This window comes from Ambystoma mexicanum, chromosome 9 (genome assembly GCF_040938575.1).
Source record: "Ambystoma mexicanum isolate Mex_15411 chromosome 9, UKY_AmexF1_1, whole genome shotgun sequence".
Lineage (NCBI taxonomy): Eukaryota > Metazoa > Chordata > Amphibia > Caudata > Ambystomatidae > Ambystoma > Ambystoma mexicanum.
In genome coordinates, this window is record NC_090931.1 from 834,429,883 (window position 1) to 834,455,318 (window position 25,436).

The 25,436-nt window shown below is 45.0% G+C and overlaps 1 protein-coding gene across 21 annotated transcripts in view; it reads left to right on the forward strand.

The window, feature by feature from the left end:
* The window catches only part of UNC80 (unc-80 homolog, NALCN channel complex subunit), a 3,486,058-nt gene that overhangs the window by 807,072 nt on the left and 2,653,550 nt on the right, over nucleotides 1-25,436 (forward strand). For all 21 annotated transcript variants that reach the window (XM_069615884.1, XM_069615886.1, XM_069615890.1 and 18 more), the window contains one exon: nucleotides 8,453-8,818. In XM_069615884.1, coding sequence (XP_069471985.1) covers nucleotides 8,453-8,818 — 366 coding nt within the window. The remainder of the gene's footprint in view (nucleotides 1-8,452; nucleotides 8,819-25,436) is intronic.

The window sequence follows — 25,436 nt, forward strand, 5'->3', positions numbered from 1 at the left end:
TAATGCCCACTTTAAAAGGAGATTATAGTTGTAATTCATCTGACAGTAAACAATAAAAGCTTTGCTCACAACTAAAGCTGTGTTGGCAGATTTCGCAAAGAGGGTACTTTTTAAATGGTCTTGGACTCTGGACTACCTTTCTTTCCTTACGGCTATATTAAGACATATTGATAGTAGTTTCTGTGGGATATGTTTCCACTTTTTCTGCCCATAGTATACCTGATTTTATTATTATTATTAGAGTATTTTGTACGTTTACAAAGGAACCTTTAACACTATAAAACAATTCCATTTCATAGAGCAAGGAGGTTTCACCTTGAACCCTTTTTTTAAATGTATAAGGGGTATGTGGATTCCAACCGTTTTATATGGGGGCTGTACATAGAGTGACTTGAATTGGCTGACTAAATTATAAGCCAAAGGTTTAAGGAGGTTACTAGGTCTATCGCAATCAGCCAAGTCAAAGTGATTAATGCAGAATGCCTTTACATTCTGATATCCAAAAATGTAGGGCAGTCATTTTGAAATAAGATGGTAACATAACTATTATTATGATTATTATATATTCTTATAGCGCAAACCTAGCTTGGGAGCAACCGAGTGCTGTACAGGTGATAGAGAAAAACATTGGCACTGAGCAATCAAGTAAACACTAGCAGTAATAATCACAGTACAATATGGGTATGGTAGTGTGCACAAGATAGTTGGAATGTAGGTTATACCTAGGTGTTGATGGAAGTACCAGGTCTTCAGTTCTTTCCTAAACTGAAGGAGACTTAGAGCACTCCATATTGCCACTGCAATGGAGTTCCAGAGGACAGGAGTGCAGCATGAGAAGGACTGTTTCCATGTTTTCTACTTGCAATTCAGTGTAGTTTCCAGTATGGTGATCATCTTACTATGAGAGGACTGTGTGCTGTCTGATGTTTTTAGTTTAGCTTTGAGGTAGGCCGGCGTACTGGTGGTGTTTGCCTTGTAGGTAAGGCATTCAGTTTTGAACCAGATCTTAGCCGGTATGGGGAGCTAGTGTAATCCATGCAGGGTGGGGGTGATGTGCTCAGATTTCCTAGAGAAGGTGATGAGGCAAGCTGCAGCATGGTGTTCCACTTTAAGCAGAACCAGGTGAGAAGCTGGGAGCCCTGAAAGAATAGTATTACCCCCATCGATATGAGAGTTCACTAGTGCCTGTACAACTGTTCAGAAGTCCTGGGGTGGGAGGAACGGCTTGTCCTAGGAGTACGAATCTGGTATTGGTGGGGATAAGCATTAAGAAGGCATTTGTCTCCCAGGTCTGAATGGTTGCAAGGTATGAGCGAAGGCAAGCAATATCTTGTGGGCCATTGACCATTAGGTACAACTGTGTATCATCTCTGTAAAGGTGCATTGCGATGTTGGGGTTGCCTGGGAGTGAGCTCAGTAGTTCCATATTGATGTTAAAGATGGCTGGGTTGAGAATGGAAACTTGTGGGACTCTACAGGTGACAGGGCAATATTGGAGTCATCTAGGATTGGGCCTAGCAGTTCCATATGGATGTTTAAGATGACCGGAGTGAGAATTGAAACTTGTGGGTCTCTACAGGTGGCAGGGTGTCGGCCGGGCCTATTGGAGCCCATCTGGACAGCCTAGTTGTTACCATATACGTAGGATGTGAACCATTTCAGGAGGGTGACAGAGAAACCCAACTTGTGTGGAAGGAGGGAGTGTAGTGTGTGATGATCGGCCATGCCAAATCCAGCAGAGACATCAAGGAGGACTAGCAGGCATGATTTGCCTGTATCAATAGTATGAAGAGGGTCGTTTCCCACCAGTATGTTGGCTATTTCAGTGCTTCATTTGGGGTTGAAACCATATTTTTATCTGAGAGCAGACGAATTTGCTTGATTTTTGTAAGTAGTTGATTAGCAACTACCTTCTTTGTGAATTTGGGGATAAATGGGAGGCTTGTTATCGGCCAGTAGTTTGCTAAAAGTTCTGGGTCAAGCGTGGAATTTTTCAGGTGTGGGAGGATAAGCCCTATTTGTAGGAGATCTAGGAATGTACCCTCACTGAGGGAGGTGTTGATAATCCTATGAAGAGCAGTGAGGGCAGGGCCAGTACATTTTTTGAGATGGTGACCAGAAGGACGTTGTTGATGTAAGAGGTCAGTTTTAATGATGGAAGTATGTATGAGAGGTCCTCGGTGAGAGGGGAGAAAAGTTGGTCCAGGGTTGAATGGCCCATTTTGGGATATATGCAGTATCATCAAATGATTTGGAGCCCTCAATGTGGAGACTGATGATATTTATGTTGTTGGTAAAGTATTGGTAGCCTCACACTTCGTTCAGGATTCTGATACCTCTGGGTCTGGTGTGGAATGCGAGAAGTGTTTGAGTGCTGCAAAAAGGGCTTTGCTGCTGTTAGATGCTGCTGTAATGGTGGGGGTGTAATAAGCAGCCTTGGCTTTGGATATATTTGGTTTTGCTGTTTGTAAGCTAATAGGAAGCTTGGGAGAATGGTTACCAATGAATGCCTATTTAACTCTGATGAGGCAGAGACAGGTTCAGAAAATTGTCAGGGAAAAATTCTAAAGTAAAATAATTTCAACTGAATATGTTAAACGTTTAAAAGACCCAATGAATGGCCCCATACTTTCTCTTTTACCATCGCTTATGAAGCTGAAGCAATATACTCTATTTCTGTTCAAGCAGCTCCTACTTGTAACTGGTGTTCGCATGGCGATACATTGATGCTTAATAAATGTTGCTACTGTGATGAGGATAAGGTTAAAAGGCATCTATCCAAGTGTTGAATGTCCAAAATTAGACCTATTGAAATGCCCAATATTTTGTCAACATCTACAATATCCAGTTGACATTAAATCTGAATAGTTTTAGAGGATGTTGATGGATTGCCAAGATAACAGGTAGATGCTGTCAATTTTACTATACAAAGAAACAATGGGTTTATAAATATGATTAAAAAATGAATTCTGGATTCGTAGTATATTGACTTTTTAATTTCATTTTGCATTGATTAGTGAAGTGTTAATAGGTTTTATTTAAAGATGAGGTTATGTTTCTATAGTATTAAATGTTCCTATGTAAACTACAAAACACTTAAAAGAAGTACTGTTTTGACACATGGATCCTTACTGTCCCAAGTTTGAAAACCTCTGAACTGGTTCTCTCTAAAAAGTCAATATGATATCTAAATGTTTACATCTGTGCAGAAATGTTTATTAGATCATTGATCTTAAAGCCAGGGCCGGTTTATAGTTAAAGATTCGAATACAAAGTTTTGAAATGCAATACTTTCGAAACAAAAGGACCGGAAAAACATTTTTTATGCACTTTCCGCTTAACCAATACAACAAAGAGGTGCTCTTTATTCATGAGCCATAATGTAAATTGAAGATGTAAAAGACTTGGTTAAGGCTTTTACGCCTTTCATTCATGTCACAGCTTATTTTCATTCATTTTTATGGCGGAGAGGAGGGGCGGAACACAACTTGTGATTTATTTATTTATTTTTAGTCAGGAGAAACAATGCTTTTTTGATCTCATAAGAACATGCAATAAATAAGAAATCAGATTTGACAGGAAGCAGTGAGCTTCTTACAATGGGGTGAGAAGAGGGACATTCTGGCCAGATTATGGAGGGTAGTAAATGGAACAGCCACCGGGGACAATACATAAGTAGACATACATAGATTACGGACAATGAACATTGGACATTTTTAAGTGCAGGTAGATGGTACAGGCAGATGTGCTTGGAGTGTGACCATGATGGATAAAGTGCTCGAGTGGAGGCAGAGGAAGTGAGGGACAGAGGCAGTTTAGAGGTGAGGGAAAAATGTTAGCTAGTAGGCAGATGAGAGGTAGGTTAAGAGGGTAACTCGGAGGCGAGGAGCTAGGCTTTTAGTTAGGTCTTGAAAAAATATGTGTGGACTGTTTCTCAGATGTCCGGGGGAAGATAATTCATTTGAAGTGGAGGAAGAAGAGAGGAAGATCAAAAGCAAGAGGAAACACAGGGGAGTCAAGGAGGCAAAGCGGAGGTTACGCGTAGGCTTGTAGAATTCGATAGAGGAGGATATATACAGTGGTACCTTACCATGGATAGATTTGTGAACCAGGAGAAGGCATTTTAATCTGGCCCTGTTTTGCATCTTCAGCCATCCAGACTGGCAACGGTAAGAGGAAGTAGTTGGGAAGAGAGAGAGTTCAAAGAGAGTCCTATTAGCAAAGTTAATGATCTTGTTGAGAGGACAGAAAGCATAGTTGGTGAGACCAAACAGGATGGTGGCAAAGTAGTCCAGTTTAGAGAACACAAGTGTGGCTAAGAAATGCTTGGCAGTGTTGAAAGGAAGGCGGTGCCTGATTTTATTCTAAGGTTGAGGCGAGCTGCTCTTCCAGTTTTGGAGATGAAAGTAAAGAATGTGTGAGAAGGGTGATAGATGATGCCGAAGTTTCCAGGTGAAGAAGTGTAGTGGAGAGTGTCAGGTGGGAACTGAATAGGCAGAGGAAGAGATAAGAGAGAGCTTTTGGCTGGGAAGAAGAGCACCTCTGTTTTGGTAGAGTTTAACATCAGTGAGTGCATAGCCATCCAATATTTAATGGCATAGAGACAGTTTGACATTTTGCTAGAGAGATCAAAGAAAAGTTCAGGAAATGAGAAGAAGATTTGGGTGTGGTCCGCAAAGAATTGGTACGAGAACCCAAAGGATGAGATTAGTGCCCCTAGAACAGAGGCGTAGAGTGTAAAGAGGAATGGACCCAAGACAGAGCCTTGTGGAACACCAACAGTTAGAGGAGTGAATTGAGAGGTGTTATTGCTCCAGGAGACAGAGAATTGGTGAGATGCAAGGTGGGATTCAACCCAGACAAGGGCTTGATTGCGAATCCCAAGAAGAGAGTATTAAGGAGATCAGAGTGATCGGCAGTGTCAAAGGCAGCAGACGGGTCAAGGAGAACTAAGATAGAGGATAGGTTGGAGTGCTTAGCAGAGGCGATGATGTTGGAGACATTCACGAGCAGTTTCTGTGGAGTGACGGGAGCGGAAACCTGCTTGTAGGGGGTCTCGAAGGTTGTGGATGTCTAAGAAATCAGAGTCAAAGGACAGGTTGAAGAGTTCAGCTCGGTGAGAGGCCACTAAAGGGGCAATAGGCTTGACTAGCTGAGGATCAATAGGTATGAGGGGGGCACAAGATGTGTTTGCCCTCACCAGTAGACATAGCACTTTGTCAATATTAATGTGACTAAAGTTGGATGTAGAGGCAGAGGATGATGGTAGAGTAAGCGGAGTGTAAAATTTACGTGGAGGGAGTGAGATGAAGGTCAGGAGAGAGTCTCTAATTTGGGAAATGTTTGCAGCCAAGTATTCAGCTAGTTATTAGCTGTCAGAGTGGAGTTGATAGTCATAGATGTAGGAGGAATGAGGACTAAGTTTAGGGTGGCCTGTAGCTGGCGAGGATGGTTGGAGTGAGTCAATGAGGGTTGGGTAGAATTCCCTTTTCGCTATATCAAGAGTGGACTTGACAGAGTTCAGGGCAGAGAGGTAGAGTTGCAGGTCCTCATGCGAGTGGCTACACCTCCATTTGTGCAGCAGCCAACGCATTTCTGTGCAGAGAGAGCGTATGAATGGGGTGACCCATGGCTGTGAATGCTGAGACGTGGGGTGAATGTAAGCAATGGGAAGTGAGAGTAGAATGAGTCTATAGTAGGGATTGGAGGCTGGAGAAGGCAGTGCTGGTGGAGGAGGCATCGGGAGTGAAGGAGGAGAGTGAGAACTGTAGGTCGGACAGAAAGTGTGGAATGGCAGAAGGTTTACATTTCCTTTTAGTAATAGGTGAAGCAAGTGGTGAGGAAAGTTCACAGGGTGGAAAGGAGATAGTGATGGACATAATTAAGTAATCAGATATGGACTGTGTGACAGTAGTGTTAGTGGTTGAGAGAAAGGTGGAGATGAATAATAGATCCAACGAGTTACCCCCTATGTGGGTAGGTAGGTTATGGATAGAGTGGAGAGCAGGTCACTAAGAAAAGACTGAAGTTAAGATTTCTGAGAAGTGGTTGGAGAGGGAGGGTTAAAGTCACCTAAGAGAATGAGGTGATGTTTAGTGGAAAGAGAATCAAGGAGTTGCCCTAGATAATCAAAGAATGGTCCATTGGTCCAGACGGGCGATAGATGGAGATTATGTAAACTAAGTAAGGCAGAGCAATAGTAGGGATGGTGAATTCAAAAGTGGTAGGAGAGGACGTGGCATTGGAGAGTTTTGAGGCATTCAGGCGGGAAGGTAGTAGGTGTCTGACGCCTCCACCTCTGCCAGTCAGTCGAGGAGAGTGAATGAAGGACAGTTTGAAGTCATGTAGGGCCGTCTGAGTGGCAGTGTCAGATGAAGAAATCCAGGTTTCAGTGATAGCATGACGGTCTATCGGAGGAGAGCTTGAGTGAAAGTAGTCTTTGATAAAGGACGTTTTGTTGCATTCAGACTGAGCATTCCAGAGTGCAATACTCAGTTGATTAGGCAAGGAGGAGTATAGAAGTTGAGTCTCAGAGCAAGAGAGGCGAGGTGGATAGGTGTTAGAGGAGGTGTGGTTAGCTTGTCGGATTAGTCTGTTAGAAGGAGGTGGAAGAGAGCTGTAGTAGTGGGAGGTTCGAGCTATGCGTTTTATAATAGGGATAGGAAAGGAGGAAGTTGTAGCATGATTGGAGAAAGCGTAGGGAGAGGTGAGTAGGAGGAGTAGCAGGAGGAGAAGGAGTGAATGCCTTATCGGTGAGTAGCATAATGTGGAGAGACAGTACAGTAATTAGGAAGCTATTTGTACTCACATGTGCAGGTGTATGCAAATGGTTATTTTAGTGGAGTGTTGGAGTTTGTTTTGAATGTAATTTGTGTGCTGTATGCAAGGCATTTTTGTAGCAACTTGGAGCAAACAGGGGCTAACAGGGAACACGGAATGAAATAGAGAAAGATATAGTTGCAACCCGTAGCTCTGTCTTCCCTTTTCTCTAGATGCCCGGGTAAATGGATGCCCAAAGGGCAGTGCTTATATATACTCAAAGTAACCCGGATGTAACTTTGTCACTGGGGCAGTCCCTAGATTGATCTGGGATGCTTCTTTTGGGTCTCCTGACTTCTGCAGGCAGCCTCATTCAGATGAAAAGAGGGCTTCTGGTGGTGTTGGGTTGAGCTCTGTGTTGCTCCCAGCCCAATCAAAGCCCCTTTTGGAGGAGGAAAGACCTTCCAAAAATGGCAGTTTTGGGGTCAGAGGTCTTTTCCGCCGCCTCATTGCTCCCCGCCATGTAAATGCTCCAGCATTTCCACTGGCATGCATTGCCATGCTAGCGCAAATGCTAGGGTTCCCTTTGGAGTATACCGGCTTGTATGCTCGATGACAAGGCAGGCAGGCTCCATATGGATCCATTGTAAACGCTGCCTGCCATGCATTTTTCATCATTTGCATGACAGAGTGCAAAAAGTGAGGGCAAAAGATGGCGTACATGATTATAAATTCAGCTGCGGGAACCCACGTATGTGCAAGTCTGCTATAACAGGGTCACTGCCGCCAAATTACGGGCTCATGGAAAATGAGCCTCATATATTAACTGTATTTTAATAAAGTATAGGATGAAGGCCATTGCTCAAACTATTTCCATGATAAGATTTATTTTGTAATAATCACCTCTGTTTCGGTTTTAATTATTTCCATTTTTCTTACCTGAAACACTGTTCTTGTGGCTTTATTGTTAAATTGTGAATGTATCTGGATGATACTCCCTAAACCCACTCCATGATTACATTTGTGTACTCCATGTCCCCTTTCTTTACCTTTTTTCCACAAGCCCCACTCCTTTCTTTCTCATTATTGTGCAGAGAACACTCTTTTCTTTCCCTTCCTGGCCTTGCTCTTCCCTTGCCCCTTTATTTAGCCATTCTTGTTGCACTCTCTTCCCTACCTAGTGTTTACTCCCCATTCTTAATCGCATACTATACCTATTTAAAATGGCAGCATGCCTCACATGCACTCTTGGGGCTATTGCCTGCTCCCTCTTTCTTGCTCTTAACTTGTCCCTCTTAAAGGTGCATTGGGACTCTGGTGCTATGGTGTTACTTTTTCTGCAGAATGACAGGGTTTATTGCCTTTTTTGTAAAAAGGCAGCAATATTAATGATTAACGTATTGCACCATGAGCAATATTGTTCTTTTAGTTATTATTGAGCAGAGAATTATTTTGTAGAGAAGAGCCTATATGTGCATATGAATATAAAACAAACGCCTCATTTACATAAGGTTTTGAAATGTATTGTAGATCTAGTCTGTTTTTTTTCTCCAAAATGTTCATTTATATTGTAATATATGTAGGTTCTTTTTTTCCTAACTGTATAGACATACTCTCAGCCACCTCTACATCTTTCTAATGCTTATCAAGGTACCAGCAAATGTAACTGGAACAATCTGTTTTCTCTACGCAGGTTGTGCTTAAGGCTGTTTACCTAGTTCTGAACCATGACATCAGCTCCCGGATCTGTGATGTGGCTCTGAACATTGTGGAGTGCCTTCTACAGCTTGGTGTGGTGCCCTGCGTGGAGCGCAGAAAGAAGAGTGAAAATAAAGAGCATGGATCCATCTCTGTGTCTGGCTCCGGCTCAGGGTCTGGGGAGAAAAGACAAAGTGAGGGCAATTTTCAGCTCCGAGGGGCATCTGGAGGGTCCACCTGTGGATTTGGGGGTTCGTCGGTTGGTGGAGGAGATGGCGGAGGTGGAGATGGTGGGAGCGGAGGAGGCGATGGTATTGGAGGAGGAAGATACTCTGACAAGAGTGGTACAAATCCAGAAAAGGTTTGTATGTTCACTTTCATTTGATTTTTGTACAAACTAGGGACTGAACCCAGAAAGCAATACCACAAAGTACACATATTTTGAGGCTTTTGTTCGAATGTACTAAACATCTCCCTAAAATGTTTGATCAAATCTGAGTTCTATGTCAAGACTGGTGGCAAGCATTACGCTTATCTTTCTTTACTGCCACTCCTCAACAGCAAATCAAATCAATCAACAAAACTCATGATAGTTTGGCTTTTTCTCTTTCTGTTCTGATGTCATCTCTCTAACCAATCATGCAACATCCATCCGCCAATCCATCTCAGCCCCAGCTTATGCCTCACTTCCTGCCTTTCCTCCTCCCACTTTCTTTTGCTGCTCATTGAGCAGATAAACACTGTCTCCTTTTTCTCTTAGATTTTTGCAGAGCCCAGACGTCCATTGATAAAGGTTTTTTACCCATAATTGTTGCCAAGGCCGGCCGTGGGGAAAGACCACTTGTCTAGTCATTATCAATCATATAGAGGCTCCCATTTATCTTGCAGCGTGGCACGATAGTACAATACCTTCTTCCATTCAAGAATTATTGGTAGAGAACTGCACCATGTGAGGGTCAAATCCAGTTGCCAGCAAACCTCAATGGTTTTCTCGCAGACAAGCATATCCAGCTGTAGGGTGCAGGACAAAGTTGGTTTTGTGAAACTGGCACAAGCTATTTCAAGATGGATGTGTAATTCAGACCTTGACAGGTTTTCAATTCGATTTTTGGGTGCAGCAGGTGCAAGTACTAAAGCCTTTTTCATTTGGAAATATCTGCTGTGGACACAAAAGTGGTGCACAGTGAAATAATACGTCCGAGAAAAAATAGGCTATATCTGTTTTGCAGGAGCCACAGGGCAGTTTTCTGAGCAACGCGTTTCTACTGTTCAGAACAGAGAAAATAAGACATGGGAGGGAGCTGAACAGTTGGCGGACATACACACACTTTATAATGGACCGTGTACATCTGAGAGAGGAAGATTGGCTAGTGAGGTTAGTGAGGCTAGATTTGAACGACACCTATTTGATGAGTCTCATTCACCTTCAGGACTAGATATTTCTTTGATTGAGATGGGCAGGCAAGCTATGGGAGTTAACATGTCTGCCCCAGCTTTCGTCAGCTGCATGATGCTTTACCAATGTGATGAAGCCCATGGTAGCGGCCCTCAGTGAAAGAGAAGTAAGGCTCACTATTTATGCCAACAACATGATATCATGGTGCCATGCAAATTAGATCTCAAGAAACTTCTTTAGTTTATGACAGAGCTCCTGCAATCCCTTCCTCGTATACTTAAGGAATTCAAGGTTTGTACCTACAAAAAGATTAGAATTCTTGGTATGCATGATAGATACTACCTTGTTGACTATTCAGCTTCCAGATCAGAAGTTGACAGCAATAAAAAGGAGCTGAAGGTCACGGTAAAGAGGGGGAAAGTGTTGAAATTAGTGAGTATAATGAGATAGTTAGCGTTGTTGAGCCAATCAATATTCCCAGGACAGCTTCATTATGGGTTTCCTTAAAGATTGAAGATCTGCCATCTGCAGAAAGGCCTAATTTACCAGCACGTACTATGTCTGGATCAGAACAGTGTGACAGAAACCAACTGATGGTTGCAACACTTTGGGTCGAGCTCCAGGCATTGAATAGAGTCACAAGCCAGCATGACAGCCCTGAGATCATGTTGTTGTTTGGTGGAAAGAAGAGGGACATAGTCACCAGAATAACAAGAATCGCACATAACTTATCTAGAACTTTTAGCTGAGTCCTTTGCAGTGTGGTCTCGAATCAAAGAGAAGATGAGCTGTTCCATATTGCTAAGAATGGACAATGTGTCAGTGGTAAGGTACACAAATCACCTAGGAGGGAAACAGTTCATGTTGTTGGCAAATCTAGCAAGGGATGTTTGTCATTACTACCAGGACAACCGGTTGGCGGTGACAGCTAAGCATTTGCCAAGCTAAAACCGGAGATCTCTGCAAGACGCCAGCGACAGGAAATTGGATCTGAAGATATTCGGAGAGATCAGTCGGAGATGGGGTTGAAATTTCTGCATTAAGATTGAATGTCAAATGGAAAAGTATATCAGCTGGAACCCAGATCTGAATGCAGCAGTTACAGGCACATCTCTACAGGATTGGAATCTGAGGATTAAACATGCATTTCCACCTTTTGCAATGATTCCTTGGATGGTAGCTAAGCTGGGGAGAGAGAAGATGAAGCTGGTGGTAATAGTGCCTTGTTGAATCACATAAGCATGATGCCTGGTAGTCTTGCCACAAGACGAGACATTAATCAAGAACTAATCATGGTTTTATCACCCACTCATCAGAGACAGGTTGCTTAACTTCATAGCATGCAAAATTTCAGGGAATGATGGCGAGAGTCAGGCCTTTCGTAGACAGCTGTAAAGCTCGTTGATGAATTATTGGCACTGATGACGAATAAAAGCTGTAGAAGAGGCTGAAACAAGTGGGAGTCGTGATGCTTCGAGTGGGGGGATCATCCTGTTTATGCTTCTTTAGTAGAAGTGTTGAACTTTGTTGCATCTCTATCCTAGGAAGAAAAGCATGCAGGGCAATAGTAGGGTACAGATTAGCAAAATCAGCTGGGCACAACCCATGGAAGGAATAGCATCCGTGTGCTGTATCATTAAAATGATGACAATGTTGAAGTTGCCCCCACTCTTAGGGACGTTGAAAAAAATGTCAGTTGTTTCAGTAATGGCGAGTTAAGTATTAAACAGTTTTCAGATACGTTGGCACTGTTACTATGTGTAGTCTCATGCAGTAAAAAGTGTCAGATGTGAGGATGCTGCAAATAAATAGACACCTGTTAGCTCCAGATGGAATGCCATTTGTGATTGCGAGAGAAACTAAATGTAACTCTAGATCGATATCATATCCATATTTGATGAAGCGTGGAAAAGTGTTTGAAGGATAGCGAGAAGAGAACGGCAGAGTGCAGCCTAGCTGGAGTATTTAGCTGCCTATGGCTCTCAGGAAATCTTTCAGGCCTGTTCCATCACTGGCATTGGCTAGGTGGCTGTGAGGATTTATGCAGCAGAAATGTATTGATGTGTCACTTTTAGGCGCATCGAGTTAGGTGGGGGGTATGGCTTTGAAAGCGTTTGTGCACAAATCAAGCCTGAAAAGTATAAAAAAAACTGACAGACTGGCATAGCGATTTTACAATTAGGGATTTTTATTTAAGCCCTGACAGCAGTTTTTCTGTATTTATAGGGCAAGACCAGAAGAATCTGTTTGAGTTTTCTTGTGAGTTTTCATGAAGAATAGGAGAGATTAATGTATTGGAAGAGCTGCTGGTTTAGAAGACGCTGGACGTTGAAGTTCTGTTGATTATGTGTAGATGTTTAATTATAGCATGTCGAAGCAACAGAAAGGGGGAAGATAAAAGAAGTGAGGCATAGCCCGACACTGAGATGGATTGGCTGAAGGAAGTTCCATAATTGGTTAGAGAGATGACCTTAGAGGAGAAAGAGAAAAAAGCCAAAGTTCTCAAGCCTAAGTAGAGTGGGATAGGTAGTTTTGAGCTGAGTTTGTTACTTTCATGAGTTTTCTTTTATTGATTGGTTTGCTGCTCTGGAGTGCCCATAAAGTAAGACAAGCATAATGAGTGTGTCTATGTCTTTAATAGAATCAAGACTCTCTGATCTAATTTAGTCTGGATATTGTTATTGCCTTTGGGAACAATAGCTGCTCATATTTTTGTCATGTGTTTCTCATAGTGCCTTAATCTAATAAAAAATAGTCTTTGGAACTGTGTAGTCATAACTAGATGTGTAATTTGTACATTAGCATCCCATTGTGTTGCAGGTCATTTCATAAAGTATTTCAGAGAGCGAAAATTAAACAGATTAACTAAGCCAGAAATTCCACAACCAATTACTCTATGACATTGCAGCTGCAAAAATGGAGGAAACAGATTAATTGGCTTGATGTTTTACTACTTTAACATCTGGTAGTTACGTTGGGGCTCATTCCGGTTTTGGTGGAGCGGTAAAAAAGTAGGTGTCATTCCATTACCGCCACTTTTTTGGAAGTAGTAAAGGAATTACTGCCGTTTCTACCTCTCCGCCAACTTTGCGATGATGTGGGGGATTTACCTCCAGCTTTATGCTGGAGGTAAATCATCCACTTTAAAGCCAAAAATCTGTGCAACTGCCATGGCGAATTACAGCTCGCAGTAATTCTGTCAAAAACTCCATGGAGTCCTATGGACCATCCTACCACCCCATGTAATCCTGTGGTAAACCCATGGGACAAAGTGACGGTAACAGTCACAGATTCTGGCAGTAATTTGGCAGAATTACCACCAAACTCAGAATGAGGCACCTTGTTCAGGCCAAAGACCAAATGCAAACATTTCCAAAAAAGTAACAAAAACAACAAGTTCAACAAAATGGTTTACTCTAGGGCACTTCCTCAAGTATGAATGAAGCAATGTTTACATTTTAATACATTTCTTTTAATCTAGAAGTGGATTTTGATAGTTACATATATTCCTGTTTTCAGAGATAATAGAACACAGTCTATGTACGTTGTTGGTCCGAAAGCTAAATCCTGCCACTGGGACAAAGTGGGCCTTATTTTCTGCTTTCTCTAACTAGTTTACCAACCCTTTTGGTAAGTCCTGATCTGCTGTCTCATAATAGATACACGTATACTGTGTGTGCTCCTGTGGGCCCTAAGCCATCGAGGGTCAGGGTGTGACATATGCCCTGTTTCCTTGTGCTAGTATTACTGCACATTTGCCTTGGTTGTGTCCAGTGGTTGCTGGTAGTCGTTGTCATTATAGGGGGTACAACCTGCTTTACGTTGGTCGTGTCCCTATGTACAATCCGGTACTGAATCCAACAGCCACACATTCTTCCAAAAGAGTGTGAATGGAATACAGAAGTAGCCAGACCTGGGCATGTCCTCCAACTGTCTTTGGGAACTGCAGTTTCTAGGACCATATATGACCTGTTTGTGAATGGTTTCACGAATTCAACCTTAAATAAACATCATGAGAAATCCTAGGAAAAGCAAAAGAAAATTGAATGCAGCAGTCTCATTTGTTTGGGTAGCCACCAGAATGTTTCAGTCGCCTTAATCCTGTGATAGGGGCCTTGGTTACTTGCCAAACCTTAATTCCACATAAATGTGGAGGATCTGCCCCAGTGATATTCCAAAGCACAGGGAGACGACGCCAACCCATAGATTGGACATGGGGAAGCCTGCTTGAACCTGCAGTGTTCTGATGGTGAAGCTCTTCCCTGCTACCAGTTGCACTAGACTTCTTCCTGCCAGAGTGAGACCAAGCCTGGTGACCGCTTCACTTAACTTGATGGAGCCAGCAGGTACAAAAAGCCCTGCAGCCTTCTCTTTTCAGTCACTGACACAGCGTTGAGACAACTTGATAAAGAGTACTACTACAACAACTGATAGCATTTGAACTATATAACCTTTTGATTCTAAAGACACTGACCTACAACAAAACTGCATCACAAAAAATGTATTTCAAGGATAACTTGTACCTGACCTCCTGTTACTGGAGTCCACCTGCACCTTCCACCACTTGAGCTGCGCCTTCACTTGACCAGATGCTTAAAACTGTTACCCAATTGTTAAAACTGATGCTTAAAACTGTTACCCTGCATCTGTTCTTTAGTGGTCACCCACAGCTGTCATTCTCTTTGAATATTCTCTGTCGTCAGGCTGAGAATCATTGGTTTCACACATTCCTACTTTCACACATTCCTAGGTGTGTTTTGCCATCCATCCACCTCGTTTTTGTGTGTTTTTGGACCCATCAAATGGGACATCAAGTATTGAGCCCCAGACCGAGAGGCCATGTTCAGATTCTCCCCACACGTCGTGCTGGAAGTGGTTCTCACACTTTTATCCAAGGAGAAATGTTCTACAAAAGGAATCTTATTTATTATTTTCTTTTTTAAACTGTTTTTATGATTTTATTATTTCTTACTACAAAATGAAAAAAGCAGTTAAGCACACATCTGCCCCTCAACCCCTTGTTTTACCCCCACCCACCCGAATATGCATAAGAACAAGTACAACCAAGGAGATGTTAAACTTCCAGGAGGAGGGTTAAATTAGAAATCGGATCCTCCACTGTCACTGTTACCATTTGACATTAAATATGCGACATACGGCCCCCAGATGTCTTAAGGCTTCGGGGTAGGTTTCATCATTGCACCATAGTCTGTTCCAGTTCATGACAATGAGCAATGTCCGTCTTCCAATGTTCATACTCAGGGGTGCGGGCCCTCTCCCACCCCATAGCCACCCTTCTTTTGGCCACTAGTGACAACAAACCCAGAAGACTCCTAAGCTGCTTTCGTGTGTGACCCAGCAGCGCTACAACAGGGGATGGAGCCACCCACACTCCAGCTATTCCTTTGAGTAGTTCAAACACCTTTACCCAGAAGGAATGTATTTGGGAACATGACCAGGGCACATGTTAAAAGTCTGCGAGAGAGGCCCCACATCTCCGACATGACTCTGGCGTCTCTGGGAAGAACCTGTGTATATCCACCGGGGTCAAGTAGAACTGGTGCAAGAACTTAAAATTAATTAACTTGAAATTGCTGTTGATCACCACTTTTCGAGTCTGCATGGAACAGTATTTTCAGACATCATCAACTAGTGGAACATCCAGCGCCTTCTCCTATTTAGCCAAAGAATCTCCAGCCCACCCAGTGGACCTGTCATTTATGGTGGTGTATATTCTAGAGCCACCGTGCCAATGATCTAATGCAACAACAGAGCAATCAGAGGCTCCTGTGGAAAGTCTGCAAACCTGTCTTTCAACCCAAGTCATAACCTAAAGTAAATAAATATATCTAATGCGGATACTTCCCCCCTGGCCTCAAGTTCTTCCAGAGGCAAGAACTCCCCATTTCGGAAAGAGATCACGCCAGCTAGCTAAACCCAGCCTATCCATGCTTTGTACAAAGATTTTCTCACCTCTAAGAGGTATCCCTGGAACGTGTTTAATAGGGAGGAGTGGGGATTAAATTAACTCATCCCTTGATCTGCCCTCAATACCTTCTACGCACTGCAAGTCAGTTCGACCATATTATGCGCTTTGATAACCAGCTGTGGGGAGGTGAGAACCACAGCCCTCAATAGCGAAGGTGCCACCATAGTCCTCTCAATCTCTACATGAGCCCGATCTGGCTTCAAGTCAAACCAAAGGGGCAAAAAGGATGCTTGTGTTGCTATCCATTAAATCCCCAGGCCCGGCAGGGTCGAACCCCCCGCCCTCTCCAAAGGGACGATTCATTTCTCCCACCGTATTCTGACAAGCTTCCCCCGCCATATAAATGTCATCAAAACAGATTTCAGAGTTTTAAAGAATTTTCCCGGGATCTGTATGGGCACGCTAAGGAAGGTATAAAGAAATCTCGGTAATATAACCATTTTAATTAACGAGATGTGGCCAAATATAGACAAAAGCAAATTCCTCTACCTCCCAGCAATGACTCTGTGTGCTCCAACTTCACTCCATAATTCTCCCTGTAGAGCAATTCCAGCGATCTAGCCACTGTTACCCCTCGGTAGCGTGTACTGACGGGATGCCACAGAAAACCAAACTAGTCCTGGAACCCCACAGTCCCGTCTGTCAGAGGAAATAGCACCTACTTGGAGGGATTAATATTGAGCCCTGAGAATCGACCGAAAACCAAGACATCGCTCATGACAGATGCCAAGGTTACTGCAGGGTCCCTGACGAATAGTATTAAGTCGTCCACATAGAGTAAGATTACCAGTCTATGCGTAAATAATTGAACTCCCTTCTCAATGTGCTTTGTCCGAAACAGTTCCACTAAGGGCTCCACAGCGTGTTGTGAACAATAGGGGGGACAGAGGGCACCCCTGCCTTGTCCCTCATTGGGTCCCTATTGTGCCAGCAAGCTTTCCGTTTACCCTAAGGCACGCGACCAGGCCCTTATACAACAAATAAACCATTCGTATAAAATCCTCTCCATCCCCATGCACCTTAGCACAGTGAAGAGGAACGCCCAGTCAACCAAATCGAATGCTTTCTCAGTGTCAAGTAGGGCCGTCACAACCGAGTACTGTCGTTCAAGAACCAAAAGGAGGCCAAAAATTCTGCAAAGCCCATAGGACGTGGACTGCCTAGGAATAAACCCTGCCTGATCGGCTATTATGCACCTTGGCATTAACAGGGAAAGTCTATTAGCCAACGTGCTCGCTAGAATCTTATTGTCCAAGTTTATTAGAGAAATCGGATGATAGGATGAGTAGTCTTCTGCCTCCTTTTCTGGGCTTCAGGAGAAGGGTGACAACCGCCTTAGGCATAGATCCCAGCAATTCACCCTCTCTCAGCACCTCCTGATACATGCAATGCATGTGAGGCAATAGAACGTTTGCTTAGGCCTTGTAGAAGTCAGCTGACAGCCCATCCGGGCCTCCAGCCTTCTCGGCAGATAGTGATTTGATCGACTCATGTATCTCCTGTTCAGCTAACGGTTTCCCCAACCATTCTCTTTCCAGCCAGTAAAGACCGACCTGGACTAGAAATTTGTCCAGCATAGTCTAGTCCCCATTGAACCTAGATGAGTACAATGTTGTAGAAAAGTCAACAAATGCCCCCATCATCTCTTCGTCAGTCTGCTTGAGCATACCTGCTTGGTCCACGACCCCATTGGTGTGCGATATGGAATTTTCAGACTTGATTAGGCGCGGCAGGGTGGCCCAAGTTCTCTGGCCCTCCTCATATCCCCTCACTTTTGCTGACCTATTAAGAAATGTAACCTCCCGATCAGCAGTACTCCTAAATACACTTAGCGCCTCTCGGAATCTGGCATGCTTATCCTTGTCCATCAGAAACCCTGTCCCATATTCCAATTCCCACAAGCAGGTCTCGCAGGCGGCAAGTTCGGTCCTAATAGTTTTCAGTTTTCTCGCTTCCTTGGAGATACACAAACCCTTTATTGCACACTTGAAGCCCTCCCAGAGCGTGGAATGACAAGTTCCAGAGCCCACATTTTCTTGGAAAACCGGGTCACACCTTCCTTCACCTCTTCCCGAAAAACAATGTCCCGGAGACTTTCATTCTTGAAGTACCAGCTTCTATCCCCATATCCTTTTCCTGAGATGGAAAGATTAGCAACCACCGGAGAATGGTCGGAAAGTGTGTGTGCGAGGATATCACAATCCGAAAACCAGCCAGAACCATTAGTAGAGGCTAGAAAAACATGAACAGAAGATCGGAATATATACCCACTTTCCGCACCATGCCTTGCCCTCCATACACCCATAAGGGCCTCAGCACAAATCTGTAGCAGCTTACCAGTGGCCTTGGACACCCGTCTGCTAAGCCCTCCCAATCTATCTAACAAATTATTCATTACAGTGTTGAAGTCCCCTGCCCAACAAATCATGTTCTCTGGGTGCTTCCTCAAGTGACCTTTGATAAATTCCAATGTCTGTATTGAGTCTGTGTTGGGAACGTAGTAATTCACAAAGATGAACCCCTGCCCTTGTATTAGATCCGTGAGGGACAAGGCCCTCACCTCAGTGCCCCTCTCCATCTCTGTGCATCGAAAACCCACTGTGTTCTTAACAATTATACAGACCCTCTGGAAATATCTGGAGCATGACGAAAAGTACCTGCGGCAACCCCAGGATTTGGAAAAAGCGGATTCACTGGTGGTTGAGTGATGCGTCTCCTGAAAGAGAGCAATGTCCACCCAATGCCTTTGCATGTAGAGTAGGACCCTTCTAGTCTTCGATGGACAGTTTAACCCCTAACATTCCACATCATACATGTAACCCCCTTATCAGCCATACTCACCGGTGTAATGATTAACGTCAAAATCGTCCCTAGCCCACATTGTGTGCTGAAAAAAACAAACCAACCTCACCCAATCCAACTATAGTAACTTCCCATTCCCGCCTCCCGACAACCCCAACGTGCCAGTAAAGCCCCCTCCCCCACTGTGCAATCTTATGCCGAAGCATGGGAGCCACTCGAGGCCAAGCCGCCCCAGCCCACCTCAGCCAAAAATAAAGATCACAACATTTTGATCACCCTGCAAAAGACCAACACTAGGCATCTTGATTGGCGAGCCGCCGCTGGATCATCGTGTCAGTCCGGTTCCCTCAGCGAGGCTCTCCCTCAACCTTCTCTGCTCCTTGCCAGGCTGGTGCCTCCATCAGTATCATCCAGAAAATTGCTTGCTTCCTGTGGAGTTTGAAAGAAAAGGGCTTTGGCATTGTGTACAACACGCAAGCGTGCAGGGAATACCATAGTAAACCTTTATGCCTGAGTCTTTTCTTCACATCTATAAAGTTCTTTCGCAATGCTTGCACCTTATTTGAGAAATCAGGAATCTGGGACCCTTGGTAGCCAAGGGAACCTAATTCCGTTGAACGTCTGAAAGCATGGTCCCTCTCATGACCGTTAAGGAGTTTAGCGATAATAGGCCTGGGCGGTGCACCCGGCACCAATGCACGACCCCCCGGAATGCGATGGGCTCTCACATTCACAAAGTAAGAGGAAAACCAAGACCCTCCCAGCGCCTCCTGCAGTATCTCCTCTACCATTTGCTCCATGGGTCCTTTATCAGCCACGGCCGGGACCCCGACTATCCAGAGATTATTTCAACTGGATCTGAATTCCAAGTCATCCTTCTTCTCCTGGAGTTTCTTGACCGTTTTACCCATCTGGACCACCACTCTAGACATTGCGGATGACACGTCCTCCACCGTGGAGAGCCGTTGTTCAACTTTGTCCAGCCTACCCCCATGTCTGTTGAGCCGGACCTGCATATGGTCCACTTTACAAGTGAGTGTGTCCATTTTGTTATCCCGGGAGGAGATACCACTCTGCAGCTGGGTGAGGATACATTGGATGTCCATAAGCGTATCTAGCGAGGATTCCGAACTCTGCTCAGCCACCACCTCAGTCTCCTGGGTGCCCCCTGTTGCCGACTTTGATTGTGATGGAGTCCCATATGTGAGTTTGGATTGCAGTTTTTCGTGTTTCCCCATCGTGCTCCAAGTAGCCGTACATTGTACGGCAGACGCAGGATATGTAGGACCGCAATCCTCTAAGCAGACCAACCGCTATCAATTCAGCCACTTGTGTGAACTATCCACTATAGTCCCGGGTACCAGCCGCCTATCGCCCAGAGAAGGGAGGCAGCACTTCGAGAGTCTTCCCAAGTCCACAGCTCTGCAGCACACTGCAAAGTGGCAGGGGCAATATGCTGCGTGGCGCTGAGCATCGATCCTCACCTGTGCATTAAGCTAGGACCTTCTGCCGACAACTGGTTGTGCGCCTCACCAACCAGGTCCGCTGAGCACAGTGGTTCTCTTGCTCACCAGTCCATTCCCTAGAAGAGGGCCCCCGGCATTGCCCCCCAGCTGTTGGGGGCCCTCATGTGTGTGAAGCAGGGGCACTGACCCACTGCAATGTCAGCCTTACTTGTATATTTATAGGGGGTCCAAATCCTCCTGGTGCCACCAGTTCAGTTCCAGGGCCCACGCTCGATGCAGCAGAGCAGGAGCTACCCCTGGCACCCTCAGATATGGGCCAATGTGTCAGCAGTCGTCCTGCGAACTCCCCCCACAGGTGCACTCCCCAACCGGAGTTCCTTCTCATTCAGAGCCTTTCTTCCCTAAACACAGTTTGGGCGCGCTCTCCTCACCAGGACCGTCCATTGTCCCGGAGCGCCGACGAGTGTCTTCTCAGCTCAGCAAAGCCACACCGGAGCTGCATACATCCAGTGCTTGGACCGGGATAGGGGTAGCATGCAGCACAACGCTGCCTATCTGGTACTGCGGGATTCAAAGTTTCACCGCTCAGGACACCTATGGTGCAGCGCAGTGCAAACCGGCCTCCAAACGCCTCTGGGCCTCCGCAGACCCTCGCCTGCTGGTCTTAGTTTGCATCTGTCGCCAACTCATTAAACCATCGTTTCTCAGCCCTGCTGCAGCTTGCCATCCGCAAAACGACACTTTCAATAGAATGCCACCATTGTTTCGGGGTAAAACAACCGAAGTGAAGCAGGATTTTGCTCGGGTATACGGCGGGCTGCCGGGAGCTCACATATGAGCAGCCATCATGGTGCTGCTCTCAAGCGCCACCCCCAAAAGGAATCTTATTTCAAGCCAAAGTATCCCCTATGAAGGGAATCTTATTCCTTTTACCATATCCCACACAGAGGGCAGATTCAAAATGTCCAGTGCTTGCTCCACTTGTGGCCAGAAGAACGTGTATGCAAGGGATAAACATAAAGACTGCATTTATTGCTTTTAACCCAATCATACCATTGAAAATTGTGACATGGCTCAATGAAGGGAAGTACCTGTGATCAACCCGATGGAGTCATCACGGATTCCCCGATAGTGACCTTCTTCCATGTGGCAAAGGGATGTCAGCCGCTACCTGTGCCTGACCCTGGGGACGGCTATATGAGGGAGGATCAGATGGGAGGAGACAACTACTGGGGAGATTTCATGGCTTCATTGGATGAGGCGCGGTATCCCCCTTTATCCATGAGGAAGACCCCCTAATGCCCGAGAGCTTAATGGCCTATTGCAACGTGTTTGTTCCCCCTTGTAGAGGAAGTAAAGAAACCTCTTCACAGTATTCTTTAGGTCAAACTCCAACCTATGACCTGAAGAATAAAAGCTCCAACAAAACCCTTTTTGGCTCTGGTTCACCTTTAAGGGAGACTGATCATTCATGCCATTGAGAGATACTATCCAAATACTGTATGTCCAATGACAGCAATAAACTCCATCTCCCACAAGCACTTGAGTTCTGAGACGAGGAGGATGAATGAGTTGGTACAAGGTAACAGGATCCTCAAGCTCAATGTGTTTAACGAAACCACCTGTGCACGGGAGATTTAAAGATGCAAACCGTACTATGATGTGTGGTGGTTCAGGAGAAGACGTGGGATCTTCCACAGAGGTTTGCGAATGCGGGAGACATGATCCGGTGTGGCGGAGCAGTGGAGTTCACCATCATAGAAGGAGAGTCGCAGTACGCGAGCAGGATGGGCTGTGGAGACGCTGGGAACCACAAGGGAGCTCCTGGGTGCTCAGCAGCTCGAAAAAGGCAGCATTATCCTTACCAGGACCTGAAGAGAGGCAGGTGTGTGACAGCGAAACCGCAAAGGAAGTGGGAATGAGTCTGTACACCTCAGCATGGGAAGCGAGCGCCAGAAACATGCCGCAGAAGCACAAACAAGACCGAAGACGCTACAGGCAAAGTGCAGATCTACGCCCCAATGATATATGAATGCATGAAATGCAAGCGTGGGGAAAAGTTTGAACGAACTTTGAAACAAACCGATATACTGAGTCAAGAACGGTATATGCAGTTTTAGTGATAAAGAGGAACTGTAAAACACACAAGAGGTCCTGGCAAGAGAAGGATACCAGGCACTTGAAATCACATGAGAAGTCCTGGCACGGGAAAGCCACCAGGCAATTGAATCTACATAAGAAGTCCTGGCAGAAAATGAATTTGGAAACACAAGAGAAGTTCTGGCAGGAGAGTACACCAGACAGTTGGAAGTGCTTAAAGAGTCCTGGTAGGGGAGTATACCAGGCAATTTGCAAAAGGAGGCCAATGTTTGGTAGACAAAGAAAAACATGTGTTAAATAAATACTGCTACCAAACTTGTTGCCTAACAGGATTATTGTGAATTAAGGAGAGACACAAGGGAACTGTTAGTAAAGAGACAATGCCATCCCTTTTAAGAATCCAGAGCAAGGGAACGACCCTCTGGATCAAAGGTATTTTCACCTTGGAGAACAATTTCATTGAAGCTTTTCTAATTTTCATTTACAAACACTTTTTTACCAATATCAGGTTGAAGACATTTCCTTCCTCATTTGGTTATTTCATTTATAGTGTGAGGGTCCGGATAGGACATTTTGGACACAAGGACGGCTTTTAAGTTTCTGACATCCTGACACAGACAGATCCCATTTATTTTTTAGAGGTAGGGAAATACCTCTTTAGAATAGGGTCAGACGGGCATTTCCCAACCCATTTTCAGTTGAATAAACGTCCTTAACTTTAGATTTTTATTAGCATTTTAGCATTCAAAACCAAGGACCACATTTATATATCGATTCAAAGCTTTACCGATCCTCATGAACCAAACATTTACCCCCCCTCCCACGAACCCCCTCATCAAACAAACAGCGGTGGTTTCTTGTGCAATGTAAATCTGGCAGTTCTGTGATTCTTCACTGTGAGTCCAGTTCCCCAGCCAGGGACAGTATTCCCAGTCTTTGGATACACGTTCCATATAACCCTCGTCTTGGCCATAGCATGTTCTAGTGATGGGCCTGTCGTAGGCCACCCGACCCCCTACAAACATATGTCCCCACTTCTTACTATTAGGAGAATCCCTCCTTCCTCCTTCCCGCCTCTTTTCTATGCCATCACTCCCCCCTCCTCAATGAACCAGGTCCGCTCCTTCCCTAAAGCACCTTCTATCCCCATTTCTGTCTGACCCCGTCCCAGGCTGCCCTGAAAGTGCCAGACTCATTATTCACCAGAGCCATCCGCTTATCCATCAAGAACAAATTGTTCAATGTATTCATCCAGTCGTTTTTGTTTGGGATCGATGGACTTTTCCACTTTTGGGCCAGGGCCAGCCTAATCGCCAGCAGTATTGTCTCCCACACTCAGGGATACCTATAAGTTTCTGAATCTCTCTGTAGTATTACCAATAACATTGTCATCGGGTCATGCGGGAGTGATTCCATCCACCACTTAGGTTCTCCCAATATGCCTGTACCCGCGGACAGTGCCACCACATATGCCCTCCCTAACTAATCTGGCTGCAGCCCCGCTGGCACCGCAGGGATGCCCCTGCGAACCTCTTAGATATCTTTAGCGGGTCTCTTTGCCATCCCTGAAGTACCTTGAAATTATGTTCCATGTCAGCTGTAAAGTGGTTCCCATGGAATGCTATCGTATACACCTTGCGCCACACCTCCTCTGAGAGGTCCTCCCCTGCCAGCTTGTTCCAATATCGTTGAACCCTTGCCTATCTTTCTTATCGCTGTTATTCATGACTTTGTACAATTTGGACACTATCCCTTTACAGGAGCTGGCTACGTTCAGTACCATCTCAAACGGGGTTAACGAATTCTTGAATTTCTCTCCCCATTCTGATCGCTCAAGAGCCCCTTCAACGGCAAGATATTCAAATACTGTAACCCTACCAGCCACCAAGACTTCAACCACTGCCTCCTTTGTTTGGAATTCACCCTCTAAGAACAGCTGTCCCACCCTTTCCAGTCCTCTCTCAGACCATTCATGTGCATTGCGGAAACGCCTATCTCCGAGTCTTACCACGGGACCCCAAAGTGAAACCATTGGGGAGGGCCATGATGATAGGTTCCCAGACTGCCTGCCTCCCCTTCACAGGTCCCACAGTACCCCTAGAGTGGGGTGCTCGAGAAGTGTGCCCGGAATATCTTTGTGGGGCGCCCACAAGAGATCCCTCTCCTTGAACGGATGCGCGTCCAGGTCCTCTAGGTATGTCCAGTACGTACCCAGTTCGTCTCTCATATGTTCAAATAATACCTTAAACTGGGCTGCTTTATAGTATAGTCGGAAGTCCGAAGCCCACTTCCTTCCTGGGGAGGGTGAGTGTGGATCGCTTGGTCCTTGGGGTCTTGTCTTGCCAAATATATTATTGCACTACTGACTGTAGTTCTCTAAAAGTAGATTCTGGAACCATTGTGGGGAGGGCTGTGAATAGATATAGTAATCTATGCAGGACTTTCATCTTTATCATCGTCATACGGCCATACCATGATAGGATCATTCTACACCACCGGGTCAAATCCGTTTTAATGATGGACAGTAACAGATCATAATTAGCTGTTGCCATAGTTGTTAAGCCTCTGGTCACCTGTACTCCCAGATATTGAATAGTCACTTTTTCGACCCTGACCCCCAAGAAGCTGTTCACAGGGTCCACTACCTGGTCCATTGGTCGCAGTGGCATCAACATAGATTTGGATTTATTAATTTTTAGTCCTGAAAAGGCTACAAAGGTATTGATTACGGAGAGCAGAACCGGAAGTGTCGAGGGGGGGGGGGGGTCCATAAGGTATCCAAGGATATCATCCACGAACATTGATAGTTTGAATTCAACCTGGCCCCTTCAAATCCCCTGTATTCCTGGGTGGTTCCTCACGGCTTTCGCCAGAGGTTCCATCGTGAGAGCGTATATTAGGATGGATAGAGGGCACCTCTGTCTTGTACCCCTTGTTAGGTTGAAGGGGGCTGTAAGTTCCCCATTCACTTGTACTCTTGCCGTGGGGGCCCTATACATTGCTCCCACCCATTTTCTCATGTGTTCCCCAAATCCTATTTTCTGTAGGAGGACCGCCATATACCTCCACTTCACTCTATCAAAGGCTTTCTCCGAGGCAAGGAAGAGCAGGCTAGCATTGAGATCCGACTCCTGCGCAAAGTGTATCAAGTCAATTGCCTTCTGGATACTATCCGACCCCTGTCACTCCTTGCTGAAACCGACTTGGTCTCTGTGGACCAAGGTAG